At 43.0% G+C, this 17,255-nt stretch overlaps 1 protein-coding gene across 1 annotated transcript; it reads right to left on the bottom strand.

The window, feature by feature from the left end:
- Positions 1-98: 98 nt before the first annotated feature.
- On the bottom strand, positions 99-11,253 carry LOC106604953 (histone deacetylase 3). The gene is made up of 15 exons (XM_014200117.3): positions 10,952-11,253; positions 10,453-10,535; positions 10,203-10,345; positions 9,718-9,799; positions 9,419-9,475; positions 9,238-9,293; positions 8,973-9,106; positions 8,027-8,107; positions 7,641-7,714; positions 7,478-7,542; positions 7,200-7,289; positions 6,667-6,725; positions 1,228-1,307; positions 904-1,061; positions 99-745 (listed from the first exon to the last, which is right to left on the bottom strand). Exons 1-15 carry the CDS (start codon positions 11,004-11,006, stop codon positions 676-678), a joined length of 1,287 nt encoding a protein of 428 aa, XP_014055592.1. The 5' UTR covers positions 11,007-11,253; the 3' UTR covers positions 99-675.
- Between the last annotated feature and the right edge of the window lie 6,002 nt (positions 11,254-17,255).

Here is a 17,255-nt window from a genome sequence, read left to right as displayed (position 1 = left end):
TCAATTGACTGGTTTCCTTATGATCTAACTCAGTAAAATCTTAAATTGCATTTAAATGTTCCAGTGTAGACAACTTATTTGTGAAGCATTGCAGCCACTAAGTTCTGTAATTTATTTTATATATAAAAAAGGAAATAACTTCATCAAAACATTTGAAACACTTGATAGGACGGACCTCTGTGATCCCAATGTGTGAAGTGAAAAACTGGCAATATAAGACTGACACAGGTCCCCTCGACACAGCATCTAGCAACAGGAAGTCAAATCTCACTGGACCATTAACCTTGACAACCTTTTAGGACGAAGACTTCTATCCTGTTCTGATGAAAAAGGCCCAGACATTTAAAACAAGAGACGACATAACATTTCAGTACATGAATGTGTATTGGGCTCCTCTTCGCCATCTTCTTCAGGTGACTGACTCCATAACTGTTGAGGAAGTGCTTGGCAATAGAACTGCTCAGGATGACGTACTCTACATACTCATTCACACACAGTAAAAAAGAAAAAGGAATTCATGATGGTAGTCTCTCGCTTTAAGTACAGCCAGGTCAAGTCCATGAGATGGCTATGGTCCTCTTGGGGAGGAGTAATCACGGTGTCCACTTTCCTTAGACTGCAGCCTTGAGACTACGGTTTCCCAATAATTTCAGAAGGAAAAGTCTATCTGAGCGCTCAGATCTCCACGTCGCTCTCCTTGTCGTTGTCATGGTCACCATCATAGAACTCATTGGCTGCCTCCGGCCTGTAAAGAGAACATAAGCCATTTAGTTCCAAAATGTTCAAAACACCATACAATTCACAGTTCACACACACTACATGCAGTTAGACCAAAACGGGTCATACTGATTCCATTACTAATATGTTGCTGTGTGTCACAAAGCTAACTACGAGTGTATTCACCTGGAATAGTTGTCCTCTGAGCCCCTCTCATCTGGGTCTCCCTCGTCAGTACGCTCGTAGCTCAGGATGTCAGAGGGCACGTCGTGGATCTGGACACTGGGGGCGTGGTTTAACATCTTCAAGTTCTCAAAGACCGTCGAACGGATCTGCTCCAGGTACTAAACAAACACAGGAGGAAGATACATCATTTAAACTGGAGAGAATCATTTTCATGGTCACACATATTCAGTAGTTTGAATCCTTGTTGAAAACATTATGTAGACTGTTTTAGGAATACAAAAAAAAACAAGAAAAGGGAGAGAGCATGTGCATTCTCAAACTTACCTGTCTTGAATTCTGGTTCTCTATCCTGGTGCTCACGTCTGGGTGGAGTGTGAAGTCTGGAGCAAAATACTCAAAGTACTCTGGAGGGATGAGAAAGAAACAGAAAAAAGTGCTTTTATACTGAACAAAAATATAAATGCAACATGCAAAAAATGTACGATTTTACTGAGTTACAGCTCATATGGAAATCAGTTAATTGAAAAATTCATTAGGCCCTAATCTAAGGATTTCACATGACTGGGAATACAGATATGCATCTGTTGGTCAGACACTTACAAAAAAAAGGTAGGGGTGTGGATCAGAAAACCAGTCAGTATCTGGTGTGACTACCATTTGTCTCATGCAGCGCGACATCACCTTTGCATAGTTGATCAGGCTGATTGTGGCATGTTGAATGTTATCCCACTCTTCAATGGCTGTGCGAAGTTGCGGTAATTGGAACACGCTATCGTACACGTCGATCCAGAACATTCCAAACATGCTCAATGGGTGACATATGCTGCGAGCATGCAGGTTTTCAGCTTTGAGGAATTGTGTACAGATCTTTGCGACATGGGGCTGTGCATTATCATGCTGAAACATGAGGTGATGGCAGCATATGAAGCACGACAACGGGCCTCAGGACCTCGTCACGGTATCTCTGTGCATTCAAATTGCCATGGATAAAATGCAATTGTGTTTGTTGTCCGTAGCGTATGCCTGCCCATACCTTAACCCCACTATGGGGCACTCTGTTCACAACGTTGACATCAGCAAACCGCTCGCCCACACGACGCCATACACACTCTGCCATCTGCCCGGTACAGTTAACTGGGATTCCTGCGTGCCAGTGGCCATTGAAGGTGAACATTTGCCCACTGAAGTCAGTTACAATGCCGAACTGCAGTCAGGTCAAGATCCTGGTGAGGACGACGACAACGCAGATGAGCTTCCCTGAGACTGTTTGACAGTTTGTGCAGACCCACAGTTTCATCAGCTGTCCGAGTGGCTGGTCTCAGACAATCCCGCAGGTGAAGAAGCCGGATGTGACGGTCCGGTGCTGAAGTGATTACACGTGGTCTGCAGTTGTGAGGCCGGTTGGCCGCACTGCCAAATTCTCTAAAATGATGTTGATGTGGCTTTTGGTAAAGAAATGGTAAAAGAACCTTTTATTCAAATCAAATTTTATTTGTCACATGTGCCAAATACAACAGGTGTAACCCTTAGAGTGAAATGCTTACTTACAAGCCCTTAACCAATGCTTTAAGAAGTTTAAAAAATTGTTTTAATTCCTTAAGTAAAAATGGAAAATAAAACGAATAATTAAAACAGCAGCAGTAAAATAACAAGCGAGGCAATATACAGGGGGTACTGGTACAGAGTCGATGTGCGGGGGCACCGGTTAGTTGAGGTAATATGTACATGTAAGTAGCGTTGAAGTGACTATGCATGGATTATAAACAGAGGGGTCTGGGTAGCCCTTTGATTAGCTGTTCAGGAGTATTATAGCTTGGGGGAAGAAGCTGTTAAGAAGCCTTTTGGACCTAGACTTGGCACTCCGGTACTGCTTGCCTTGCGGTAGCAGAGAGAAGTCTACGACTAGGGTGGCTGGAGTCATTGACAATTTTTAGGGTCTTCCTCTGACACCGCCTGGTATAGAGGTCCTGGATGGCAGGAAGCTTGGCCCCAGTGATGTACTGGGCCGTATGCACTACTCTCTGTAGTGCCTTGCGGTTGGAGGCCGAGCAGTTGCCATACCAGGCAGTGATGCAACCAGTCAGGAAGCTCTCGATGATGCAGCTGTAGAACCTTTTGAGGATCTGAGGACCCATGCCAAATCTTTTCAGTCTCCTGAGAATAGGCTTTGTCGTGCCCTCTTCACGACTGTAAATGTGTTTGGACCATGACAGTTTGTTGGTGATGTGGACACCAAGGAACTTGAAGCTCTCAACCTGTTCCACTCCAGTCAATGAGAATTGGGGCATGCTCGGTCCTCCTTTTCCTGTAGTCCTTCGTCTTTATCACGTTGAGAGAGAGGTTGTTGTCCTGGCACCACATGACCAGGTCTCTGACCTCCCTGTAGGCTGTCTCATCGTTGTCGATGATCAGGACTATCACTGTTGTGTCATCGGTAAACTTGATAATGGTGTTGGAGTCGTGCCTGGCAACTTTTTAAAATGTAACTAGGAAAGTCAGTTAAGAACAAATTCTTATTTACAATGACGGCCTACCCCTGACCAAACCTGGACGACACAGGGCCAATTGTGCTCCGCCCTATGGGACTCCCAATCACGGCAGGATGTGATGCAGCCTGGATGCAGTCATGAGTTAACAGGGAGTACAGGAGGGGACAGAGCACGCAGCCCTGAGGGGCCCCCGTGTTGAGGATCAGCGTGGCGGGTGTGTTCCCTACCCTCACCACCTGGGGGTGGCCCGTCAGTAAGTCCAGGATCCAGTTGCAGAGGGAGGTGTTTAGTCCCAGGGTCCTTAGCTTAGTGATGAGCATTGAGGGCACTATGGTGTTGGAACGCTGAGCTGTAGTCAATGAATAACATTCTCACATAGGTGTTCCTTTTGTCCAGGTGGGAAAGGGCAGTGTTGAGTGCAATAGAGATTGCATCATCTGTGGATCTGTTGGGGCAGTATGCAAATTTGAGTGGTCCTAGGGATTATGGGATAATGGTGTTGATGTGAGCCATGACCAGCCTTTCAAAGCACTTCATGGCTACAGATGTGAGTGCTACAGGTCGGTAGTCATTTAGGCAGGTAGTCATTTAGGCAGGTTACCTTAGTGAAGACACTTGTCATTGGTCAGAGCATGCTTGGAGTACACGTTCTGTTAATCTGTCTGGCCCCGCGGCCTTGTAAATGTTGACATGTTTAAAGGTCTTACATCGGCTACGGAGAGCGTGATTACAGTTGTCCGGAACAGCTGGAGCGCTCATGCATGTTTCAGTGTTACTTGCCTCGAAGCGAGCATAGAAGTAACTTAGCTCATCTGGTAGGTTTGTGTCACTGGGCACCTGTGCTTCCCTTTGTAGTCTGTAATAGTTTGAAAGCCCTGCCACATCCGACGAGCGTCAGATTCAATCTTAGTCCTGTATGGACGCTTTGCCTGTTTGATGGTTCGTCGGAGGGCATAGCGGGATTTCTTATATGCTTCCGGGTTAGAGTCCCACTCCTTAAACGGCAGCTCTACCCTTTAGCTCATTCCGGATGTTGCCTGTAATCCATGGCTTCTGGTTGTTGTATGTACGTACGGTCACTGTGGGGACGATGTCATCGATGCACTTATTGATGAAGCCAGTGACTGATGTGGTGTACTCATTTACATTACATTACATTTAAGTCATTTAGCAGACGCTCTTATCCAGAGCGACTTACAAAATGGTGCATTCACCTTATGATATCCAGTGGAACAACCACTTTACAATAGTGCATCTAAATATTTTAAGGGGGGGGGGGGGTTAGAAGGATTACTTTATCCTATCCTAGGTATTCCTTAAAGAGGTGGGGTTTCAGGTGTCTCCGGAAGGTGGTGATTGACTCCGCTGTCCTGGCGTCGTGAGGGAGCTTGTTCCACCATTGGGGTGCCAGAGCAGCGAACAGTTTTGACTGGGCTGAGCGGGAACTGTGCTTCCTCAGAGGTAGGGGGGCCAGCAGGCCAGTGGTGGATGAACGCAGTGCCCTTGTTTGGGTGTAGGGCCTGATCAGAGCCTGAAGGTATGGAGGTGCCGTTCCCTTCACAGCTCCGTAGGCAATCACCATGGTCTTGTAGCGGATGCGAGCTTCAACTGGAAGCCAGTGGAGAGAGCGGAGGAGCGGGGTGACGTGAGAGAACTTGGGAAGGTTGAACACCAGACGGGCTGCGGCGTTCTGGATGAGTTGTAGGGGTTTAATGGCACAGGCAGGGAGCCCAGCCAACAGCGAGTTGCAGTAATCCAGACGGGAGATGACAAGTGCCTGGATTAGGACCTGCGCCGCTTCCTGTGTGAGGCAGGGTCGTACTCTGCGAATGTTGTAGAGCATGAACCTACAGGATCGTAGTATCTACAAGATACTCCTCAATGCCATCGGAAGAATCCCGGAACATATTCCAGTATCTGCTAGAAAAACAGTCCTGTGGCTTAGCATCTGCTTCATCTGACCACTCTCTTATTGACCGAGTCACTGGTGCTTCCTGCTTTAGTTTTTGCTTGTCAGCAGGAATCAGGAGGATAGAATTATGGCCAGATTTGCCAAATGGAGGGCGAGGGAGAGCTTTGTACGCGTCTCTGTGTGTAATAAAGGTGGTCTAGAGTTTTTTTCCCTTAGGTTGCACATTTAACATGCTGATAGAAATTAGGTAAAACTGATTTGAGTTTCCCTGCATTAAAGTCCCCGGCCACTAGGAGCGCCGCCTCTGGATGACCGTTTTCCTGTTTGCTTATGGCCGTATACAGCTCATTGAGTGCGGTCTTTGTGCCAGCATCGGTCTGCGGTGGTATATAGACAGCTATGAAAAATATAGATGTAAACTGTCTTGGTAAATAGTGTGGTCTACAGCTTATCATGAGATACTCTACCTCAGGGGAGCAAAACCTTGAGACTTCCTTAGATTTCATGCACCTGCTGTTGTCTACAAATATGCATAGGCCGCCGCCCCTTGTCTTACCAGAGGCCACTGTTCTATCCTCCCGAAAAAGCTTAAAACCCGCCAGCTGTATGTTAATTATGTCGTCCTTCAGGCATGACTCGGTGAAACATAAGATATTACCGTTTGTAATGTCCTGTTGGTAGGATATACGTGCTCGGAGTTTGTCTATTTTAATATCGATTGAATGTACGTTGGAAAATAGGACTGATGGTAAAGGTAGATTACCCTCTAGATGACAATTCCTTACAAGACACCTGGACCGTTGTTCACGATATCTACGTATTTTCCTCCTGCAAATGACGGGGATGAGGGCCTTGTCGGGTGTCTGGAGTAAATCCTTCCCGTCCGACTCGAAGAAGAAGAATTCCTCCAGTACGGGGTGAATAATTGCTGCCCTGATATTAAGAAGCTCTTTTCGGTCATAAGACACGGTGGCAGAAACATTATGTACAAGTTACAAATAACGCAAAAAAACATACACAATAGCACAATTGGTTATGGGATCGTAAAACGGCAGCCATCTCCTTTGGCGCTATTATTATTGTCCCCGTGTAATGTTAATGTTTAATCAGCTTCTTGATATGCCACACCTGTCAGGTGGATGGATTATACTGGCAAAGGAGAAATGCTTTGGGATGTAAACAGATGTGTACAACCTTTGAAATAAGCTTTTTGTGCATATGGACAATTTCTGGGATCTTTTTATTTCAGCTCATGAAGCATGGGATCAACACTTTACATTTTGTATTTATATTTTTGTTCAGTGTACATCATATTATGTCAATATAATATCAAACCAATGTACAAAAAGCTTGCTCACTTACCACTATAGGGCAGCTCATCACTAATTGGCTCATCAACTAGGAGGGAGGTCTCATAGGTCCTAGAATGGCAGAAGAGCAACAGAGTCTTAAGTGGTTCCATATACACTGTGAGAACATTATCTCTCGGTCTCCATTAAAAACAACTGTCAGCTAACCTCTACACCAGGTGTATTCAAGGTCCAGAGCTTGCTGGTTCGGTTCTACCTGATAATTAATTACACACACGGGGCGGCAGCGTAGCCTAGTGGTTAGAGCGTTGGACTAGTAACCAAAAGGTTGCAAGATCGAATCCCCGAACTGACAAGGTACAAAATCTGTGGTTCTGCCCCTGAACAAGGCAGTTAACCCATTGTTCCTAGGCCGTCATTGAAAATAAGAATTTGTTCTTAACTGACTTGCCTAGTTAAATAAAGGTAAAAAAAAAACACCTGGTGTCCCAGGTTTAAATCATTCCCTGATTAGAGGGGAACAATGGGAAAAAAAGAGTTCTACACTATAGTTCAGTTAAAGCAATGAAATAAATGAGTACTCACCAGCATCTGGCCACATTGCGTACTGTGTACCCTCCTCCTCCCAGCACCAGCAGGGGAATCCTGAAGCTCTTTACAAACTCCACACATTCCCTATAGGAAAAATAAGTACCCTGGGTAAGAGTTCACCATATCCTGGCTCCTGTGTAAATTGGTAAGGGATTTTCTGTAATCACTTAAATGTGCCCTCCTACCAGTAGGTTGCAGTATATCCTCATACTATAGAGTACATTGACTTCCATCCACCAAACCTGAATCCTTATCACAACAAAGACACTTACCCATGGCCTCGTATACTGAGGTTGAAGCATCCTAGTCGGTCACAGCCCAGAGAGTCAGCCCCACACTATCAATGACAAGAGGTGCATGTATGAGTCCCATATTCAATACCACAATCCATGCCACTCATGCAAAACAAATTATCTCTGGCTGCCAAATGCTCACCTGAAGAACGATACAGGTTGGCTGGTAGAAGTCCACCACTTGCTTAATGACTGGCTGAAAGAGTTGCCTGTAGCCTAAGAAACAAAGTGCTATAATGATAAGGTATTGGACAAAATGAAGAGAATTCATCCTTTCAAGCATTCTTGCCAATTATGCAATGTTTTGCTCAATTGATCCCCTATCAAAAATCAGGAAACATCTGTTGTTGATTATTATCCAGTATACTATCAGAGCCTTCGACCTTTAACACATTTTAACACTCATCAGAGAGATGTTAATAGTTTAGACGTCAGGCAGCATAACCTATATCTGATGAAAGCACTCCCCAGAGACATCTCACTGGCCCGAGTCTCCTGAGTGGGGGATCCAGAAAGGACATTACTCACTCTGGTCATCGATCCCATCCCGGAGAGGCACGTTCAGGCAGTAGTAACGGCCGCTCTCAGCCCCCACCTCATACATGTCACCTATGGGACAAAACATACAAACACAATTTGTTTATCAAAGAATAGGCTCATTAAGAGGGCTTTCACACCATATTGGTTTGGAGCAGTTTTCCTGAAGTTTTCCTTTGCCACCTTTTCCCCCTTATTTGGACTGGTGTGAACAGTATCCACACTAAACAATGCACTATGGTTCGCTCAAAAAGTGTGGTCTCAGTCCATATCTATATGTACCGTGGTGCGGTTCGCTGCAGGTGAGCTCACAGTCCGGAACAAACACAGGAAAAGACCCAGAGGCATGAATCAAAGGCATGCATTATTACTGGTTGTTTGACTGTGAGCATTTGATAAAATGCACGCAGTACTATAACTTGATAACTCTGAAACATTCTGTGAGTAGTGGCGCATTTATGATCACATCTGATGTAGATTAGGGGAGATGGGGGCTATACCGGGGAAATAGGCTATTGAATAGCTTATTCACGTTGCACTTAGAGCAGTTATTGCACCGTTTCCACATGTTGTTGGAAGACCAAAGCGAAAGTAATATGAAGTTTGGGACACACAAGTTATGCTTCTGGATAATCATAAATTGATTTAACGTGACCATTTTCGGCAACAAAACAAATGACTTGCATGAACATGTGATTTTGTTTAGGCATTTTAGTTCATTTGACAATGTGAAACCAACCGGACCTAACGAAAAAATACAAAATACAAAAAATACAAAACAAACTGATTCAAACTATAGCTCAGAACTGTGTTTGCCCTAAGACACCTCTATTGCCCCATAGAGATATTCATTGATTTAGTCATTAAGACAAACTGTCTCTATTTCTCAATGAGTATTCTCACTGATTATAACAGACACTCATATGGCTTGTCTTACCTGTGCCTGGGAAAAAGTAGTTCCCATACTTGTGGAAGGATACAGTCATGACCCGATCAGTCAGGTAAAAGGCTTCCTGCACCCCATCGCCATGGTGAATGTCAATGTCTATGTAGAGCACACGTGGGTGGTATCTAAAGATACATTTACATTATTAGTTGTCAGTGATCCTCAGAGGGACGTGAACCCAGAAACTGAGGGGGGAAAAAAAACAATATTTAGGAAATAGTCAAATACAAAGACAGTAAGGGTGCTTTACTCTTACTTCAAAAGCTCCAGTATACTGATGACAATGTCATTCACATAGCAAAATCCAGAGGCCTAAAAACAAAAACGAGTGAAATCATGAAATCATAAAGAGCTGTACATAGGCATATTAAAAGATGACCAGAGGCCGTAATAAATTGTCTTGACAAAGAAACAAATGCATGTTGCATAATTCTTACCTCAAATTTCTTGGCATGATGAAGACCCCCAGCCCAGTTGATGGCAATGTCACATATCTGCAAAACAATGGCCCCGATCAATACTCAAATCACAAACCCTGGTTGACTATTTTACCTGGCTCTGTAAATTGCTGAATTGCTTGCCTGGCCTAAATATATATAGCCTACCAGTAGATAGAATACATTCATAACATAGTCCTGACATGACAAAAAAGAAGCTGAGCTTACCGTTTTCCCTAAAACAAACTGACCTTCACAGTGGTACAACATGGTGTGTGTGTGTGCGCACGTGCACATACCTTGTGGTTTAGCTGTGTTGCTCCCTGTAGTGATGCTCCGGTATACCTGGAGCAGAACTCAAACAGGCCCGGGAATACAGGGCTGACAGAGGACACATGCATTATCACACAGATATATGTGTACGTCAAACAGATATTGATAACAAGTTGCACATTACAGTGAGCATATTACATCAACAACAGTCTGTATGATGACACATTATGTATTTCACACAGTGTTGCATTGTCCTCAAGTCACACATGAATCCAAATTTACACCATGTTAGCAATGTAGGCTAATACATTATAGAACCCTCAACTCTGGACCTCGATGCCAGTTCCACTGGGTTTTTTCATTCTTCCCCTCTAATCGGGGACTGATTTAGACCTGGGACACCAGGTGGGTGCAATTAATTATCATGTACAACAGAAAACTCCTAGGTTCCAGCCCTCGTAGGGGAAGAGTTGAATACCCCTGTTATAGAATATAGATAAGACATTCTCACCAGTCATCCCCCACATTGAAGGTGTTGAGACTCTTTGTGAAGCCCTGCATATTGTTGGGGCTGACCTTCTGAAGAAAGTCAATGTAGTCTTCTGAGTGAAACCGGCACATGTCATGTTGGGAGGCTTTGTATGGTTTGAAAACCTATAAAACAAGGACCAGTCAATACATGAACATGGTGTCAAGAAGGACATGAAAGAGTCTGGTTTCATCTGGTACTTTTCAGCATGTTTAACATCAGCAGGACTTACCTGCATCTTTTTGTATAGGCCATAGTGCAAAACAAGGCTGTGCGTCAGAGAGAGACGATGGGGTTTCATTGGGTGACCAGCACCTTGATAAAGAAAGAAAAAGCAAAAATCATGTTTCAGTTAGTGTTATTCTCTCCTATGCAGTTATCAACTTATTCTATGCAGTTATCAATTAATTCATTTCTCTGTGGCTCTGCATGATGCTAGCTATCATTCATAGACTACCTAGCCAGGAAAAATATAGAATAAAACATCTCTAGTCTTGCAAACACACGACTATTAGCTAGTAACCTTAGTTAGCGAACACGTTTCGAGTTTGCGGCGAGATCTATTGACCTGATTGCTAGAATAAATAAGAATATAATAACGTTACGATCAAATCACAAATTAAAAAGGAAATAACTATTACCCTAACCTTATTTATCTAATAAACTAGCTACGTTAGCCGGCTTGCTAATATGCTATGCTTGAGTCTAGCTTTGTGTAGCCAAAATCTTACCATAATGAAAGTTCCCCACGTCCGGATCATAAAAATACGCTGTTCTGTTGGACATTGCAAATTCGCCTTCTTTTTGTATACGGTTCGCTGGGTGTTTGTTACTGTAAATATATAGTTGCTTTATTTAGCAAGTAGCCGCCATTGTAAACGGCGAGTAAAACGTACGTCATTGTCCAGCGACAGTCAAAGGGGGCGGGAGTAGGGGTCATTGCTAAAAGGGAACCAGTTTTTTTTTAAATAGAGTAGCACCAAAGATTTGTGTAACTAACCCAAGATAGACCACAGCCTGTCGTTTCCAATGGGAGCAAATTAATCCTAGTGGGCAGAACAAGCAAGGAGCCAAGCACGAGCTAGCGAGAGCCTATTGGCGCGTTCTAGCATTTATTTGCATATTTCCGTTAGGGAACGACTTACGCCTTGTGAAGAGCGCGTGTGCAATAACTCAATTCGCCTTCGCACTCCTAAACAACGCATTTTTTTTTTACTTTGGCAAAGGGTAAAGTCTACAAAACTTAGTCCACTCTGTTCGTAACATATTTCGTTTTGGAAACACAAAATTGTATTGAGAAAATTAGTATTGAGAAAACTAGCATAATATCGGCCAAAATCCATCTCGCTCTATCTTATTTTTTATTATTATATAAAAAAAAATCTCGCTCTATCTTCTCCCACTGCCGGTCTCTGGGCTTCCTCTCACCACAATATTTGGTAGTAAGTGGAAACGCCAATTATATGCTTCACATTTATACATCCGGTGAAATATATGTCTCATTGTTCTGTCTGTGGCACTGCTGTGAGGCTGTATTCAAATCAAATTTTATTGGTCACATACACGTGTTTAGCAGATGTTATAGCTGGTGTATCGAAATGCTTGTGTTTCTAGCTCCAACAGTGCAGTAATATCTAACCATTTCAAAACAATACACACAAATCTAAAGGAATGGAATTAAGAAAATATATAAATATTTGGACGAGCAATGTTGGAGCGGCATAGACTAAAATACAGTAGAATATAATACAGTATATATAATGCAAAATATGTAAACATTATTAAAGTGACTAGTGTTCCAGATTTGACTTTTTGTAGCAGGTTAGAGTTTTAGAAGCGGGTTAGGATAATTAATGTAGCAGGTTAGAACAATTAGTTTAAACAGTTAGGGTTAACTTTTGACATTAATTTGACAAAAGCTGGATAGCTTCTAGCTTTTTTCCCTATTCATGTCTCCCGAGTGGTGCAGGGGCCCAAGGCACTGCATCTCAGTGCTAGAGGCGTCACTACAGACCCTGATTAGATTCCAGGCTGTATCACAACCGGACGTGATTGGGAGTTCCATAGGGCAGCGCACAATTGGCCCAGCGTCGTCCGGGTTAGAGTTTGGCTTAACTGACTTGCCTAGTTAAATAAAGGTTCAATGAAAGAAATTCCCCCATAGGAATGGCCGAACAAACCAGAGGTAGGCCTAACTAATTTCCAGGTTTTAGGATTACAAGCTGGCAAGATCTATTCTATACCTACCTAAGGGGCCACTATTGACTGATTCAATGTCCAAATTGGGGTTAGTGGCATTGCCCTTAAATCGCTATGTTCCCTGTAAGTTGGCCTACAGAGAGCACTCTCTCTGAGGTGAATTACCTCAGACCACTGAAGTGGTCAGGTAATAAACGTACATAGACATTTTATCTGTGAGAGTACGGCAAGTATGGGTGCTGCAGCCCAATATGGCGACTGTAGTATGGGCAAGTGGGTGTGTCGAAAGGAGTGGGTGTATGGAAAGCGAATCAGCTAATTGGACAGATTTGATTAAACTCAAGACCATTCTGCCTGGCTGATTAGGCTGCACGATGAGTCGATAAACCATTGAGCAGTGCACCAGTGTTGTATAAACGTGCCTGTCAACCTGAGGTGCTTTCTACTGGGCAGCTGTTTCACGGTCGTGAAGCCGGCAGTAGTTAACGTGGCCATTTTTCCTACCCTCCCACAATTTTATTTCAAGTAGGATAGCAGCCTATACAATAAATAAGTAATATTGATTATTTTTTTATAATTATTTTTTATTTTTTAATTAACCTTTATTTAACTAGGCAAGTTAGTTAAGAACAAAGGCAAAAGGCCTCCTGCGGGGACGGAGGCTGGGTGTCACGTCCTGACCAGTATAGGGGTTATTTGTATTTGTAGGTTGGTCAGGACGTGGCAGAGGGTATTTGTTTTATGTGGTTCGGGGGTTATGAGTATTGTAGAAGGGTGTTTTATTTATGTATTACGGGGTTTTGGTGTATGTTCTGGGTTTTGTATTCTAGGTTGGTTTTCTAGTTTGTTTATTTCTGTGTGGTCTGTGTGGCTCCCGATCAGGAACAGCTGTACATCGTTGTTCCTGATTGGGAGTCATATATTAGTTGCGTGTTTTCACCTGGGGATTTGTGGGTAGTTGATTTTGCACTGCTTGTGATTATAGCCTGTAAAACTGTTCCTGTCGTTTATTGTTTTTCCGTGTTCACATTTTAAATAATAATAATAATAATAATAATAATAATAATAATAATGATGATGATGAGCACGCAACCCGCTGCGCCTTGGTACTCTCTCTCCTACGACAGCCGTGACACTGGGATTTAAAAACAATTACAATAATACTAATATAGGACAAAACACACATAACAACAAGAGAGACAACACTACATAAAGAGAGACCTAAGACAACAACATAGCATGGCAGCACCACATGACAACACAGCATGGTAGCAACATGACAACAACATGGTAGCAACACAACGTGGCAGCAGCACAACATGGTAGCAGGACAAAACATGGTACAAACATTATTGTGCACAGACAACAGCACAAAGGGCAAGAAGGTAGAGACAACAATACATCACGCAAAGCTGCCACAACTGTCAGTAAGAGTGTCCATGATTGAGTCTTTGAATGAAGAGATTGAGATAAATCAGTCCAGTTTGAGTGTTTGTTGCAGCACGTTCCCGTTGCTAGCTGCAGCGAACTGAAAAGACGAGCGACCCAGGGATGTGTATGCTTTGGGGACCTTTAACAGAATGTGACTGGCAGCTGGGTGTTGTATGTGGAGGATGAGGGCTGCAGTAGATATCTCAGATAGGGGGGAGTGAGGCCTAAGAGGGTTTTATAAATAAGCATCAACCAGTGGGTCTTGTGACGGGTATACAGAGATAACCAGTTTACAGAGGAGTATAGAGTGCAGTGATGTGTCCTATAAGGAGCATTGGTGACAAATCTGATGGCCGAATGGTAAAGAACATCTAGCCGCTCGAGAGCACCCTTACCTGCGGATCTATAAATTACGTCTCCATAATCTAGCATGGATAGGATGGTCATCTGAATCAGGGTTAGTTTGGCAGCTGGGGTGAAAGAGGAGCGACTTGGGGAACTTCTTGGGGTTAGACCCAGAGAGAGAGAACTGCTCCTTAAAGTAACTAACTTTGGCCTTCCGGATAGCCTGAGTGCATTTATTTCTCATTTGTGAATGAGAGCTAGTCAGCCTGAGTATGCGTGTGCCGAGCATTTCGCCAAATGCAATTCTTGAGGTGGAGTAACTCTGCAAGATCACGGTCGAACCAGGGGCTGAACCGGTTTTTAATTCTAATTTTCTTCATGGGGCCGTGTTTGTTAACAATACCACTGAAAATATTAAAAAAGAAGGTCCAAGCTTCGACAGGGGATGAAGCTGATTCAATACCATTTTACAGAGGGCAGTTCATGAAGGAAGGCTTGCTCATTAAAGTTTTTTAGCAAGCGTCTATGACAAATCAGGACTTGTTATTTCACTGAGCAGCCATTACGAACACAGGCTGTTAAACAGTGATCACTAAGGTCATTACAGAAAACACCAGACTGATACATATCAGGATTATTTGTGAGGATAACATTGAGAGTTGCCTTTTCTGGGTGTTTGGAGTCACACCTTGTGGGATTGGTAATAATCTGAGAAAGATTTAGGGAGTCCCATTGCTTTATGACTTGGTCAGGTGGTTTAAGTATGTCCCAGTTAAGGTCACCTAGCAGGACAAATTCAGACTTAGTGTGAGGGGCCAGGAGAGAGCTTAGGGCATGTAGGGTACAGGCCGGTGCTGATGGAGAACGATAGCACCCAGCAACAGTAAACAAAGAGCTATTTGAAAGTTCAATGCTTAAAACCAGAAAATCAAATTGTTTGGGAACTACTTGGTGGAGACAGCCAAGCACTGAAGGTGATCCTTGGTAAAGATTGCCACTCCCCCACCTTTGGAAGATCTGTCTTGCCAAAAAAGGTTATAACCAGAAAGGTTAACATCAGTATTCAAAACATTCTTCCTTAACCACGTCTCAGTAATGACCAAAACATCTGGATTGGAGCTGTGAACCCACACTCTCAATTATTAGTTTTTGGTAATAAGCTTCTAGTGTTAACTTGTTGAAAACCCAAGCTTTTATGAGAGCAGAAATCAGTGAAGCAGATATCAGAGCACAAGTCAGAGTTGGGGCTAGAAACAGTAGATGGGCCACGGTGTACATGCACATTTCCAGATATCATCAACAGTAAGGCAATCAAGGCACAGCAGAGGACAGGGAGAGATCTGCAGTGTTGATTTATGACATTTGAATATGCGTTAGATGGCAACAAGATCATATTGTACAGCAATTTCATCAGGTAACATGAATACAAAGCCGGCGAGAGGTGGTTAGAATAGGATGGGAGGCAAAATGTCAGTGTAGCCAATAGAGAGTCAGAGTCCCGAGTGTGGGAACAAACATAGTCTGTCCCACAGTTGGGATTGCGTGGGTCGTTTGTAGAAAAGGAATTAGAGGGATTGAGCTTCTGCTACTTCAAAATTGTGAAAGTTCTCAATGGCGCTGCCCATGCTAATACAGGATTTTGGGCACTGGAGTCCTCTATCTATCTCTATGTGTCAACTACCTCAAAGTGAGCACTCTCAGACTTGTCTATCAACCAAAAAGCTATTATAATGTTTTCCATTATGTAAAAGTCAATTGTAATGGCAGGTAATAAATCCTATACAGTCATATTTCCTAGCTATTCTAACTATGTGAATCAGTCACTAAGACTTCACCTACCTTTCTCTCTCCAAGAAGTTTATCTTAACACAAGTCTCACAGCAAGTTCACTTCTGAGGTGAAGACACAGGGGGCAGCTGATTGGCAGTCAGATAATTTATTCAGGGTTTGAAATCCCATACCAGGAATAATAACAGAGACAACTCAGGGTCTTATTAATCAACAATTCAGTTTTATTAAACATAGATAAACATCTATACATCAGTGTTATCAAACCCTTGCCTTTGGGGACATGGTAGCAGGACATCATGCAAATATACAGACTGAAAGTGGGGAGAGAGAGAGGGGGAGACTGTGTATATATACATAATATGACATTTGTAATGTCTTTATTCTTTTGAACTTCTTTGAGTGTAATGTTTACTGTTCATTTTATTGTTTATTTCACTTTTGTATATTATCTCCTTCACTTTCTTTGGCAATGTTAGCATATGTTTCCCATGCCAATAAAGCCCCTTGAATTGAATTGAGAGAGAGAGAGAGAGAGAAGGAGAAAGTGAGATTGCTAGTTTATCGCCACTGCTGATGATAACAATTCCTCTAATTCCTTTTCTATAAACGACCCACGCAATTTACCCGCAAAATTTTCCAACAGTTCTCCGCGTTGACGCGAGAAAAATATACTTTCTTTAATTTGACGCCGTTGACGCTCGCGGCTCGTCTGTTTTTTCTCATCACTCATATCAAAGACTGTCAATTATATTGACAAGATAGTCAAGTGACCGCTCTAACAATGGAAATACATGTCCTCAAAGATGGAAGGCAGGCAGAAACGTGGCGAGATCAGGTGGGACTATTCTAGCCAATGAGAGATCAGATCAAATCAAGCATTATTTATATAGCACATTTCAGACATGAACGCAACACAACGTACTTCACAGGAAAAATATATAAATAAAACCAACAGACATAAGAGGATAAAAACAAAATAATAATAACAAAAACTGAAAGACTGAAAAGTACCCTAAGGAAAAGCAAAGCTAAAAAGTTGTGTTTTAAGATTTCTTTTCAATATGCCCAAAGTTTCTGCCCCTCTCGGGTTCCCTGGCAGGCTATTCAGGAGGCAGGGGGCATAGTAACTAAAGGCTGCCTCTCCAAGCCTCTTAGTCCTAAACTTTGTAATAGTGAAAAAGCCAAAGGACCTGAAGGACCTACTGGGTACATAACTCAAAAGCATGTCTGATATGTATTGGGGTGCACAATCGTGGTTTGATTTAAAAA

This window comes from Salmo salar, chromosome 05 (assembly GCF_965601325.2).
Source record: "Salmo salar chromosome 05, fSalSal1, whole genome shotgun sequence".
Classification (NCBI taxonomy): Eukaryota; Metazoa; Chordata; class Actinopteri; order Salmoniformes; family Salmonidae; genus Salmo; species Salmo salar.
This window is presented reverse-complemented; position numbering and strand designations above follow the sequence as displayed.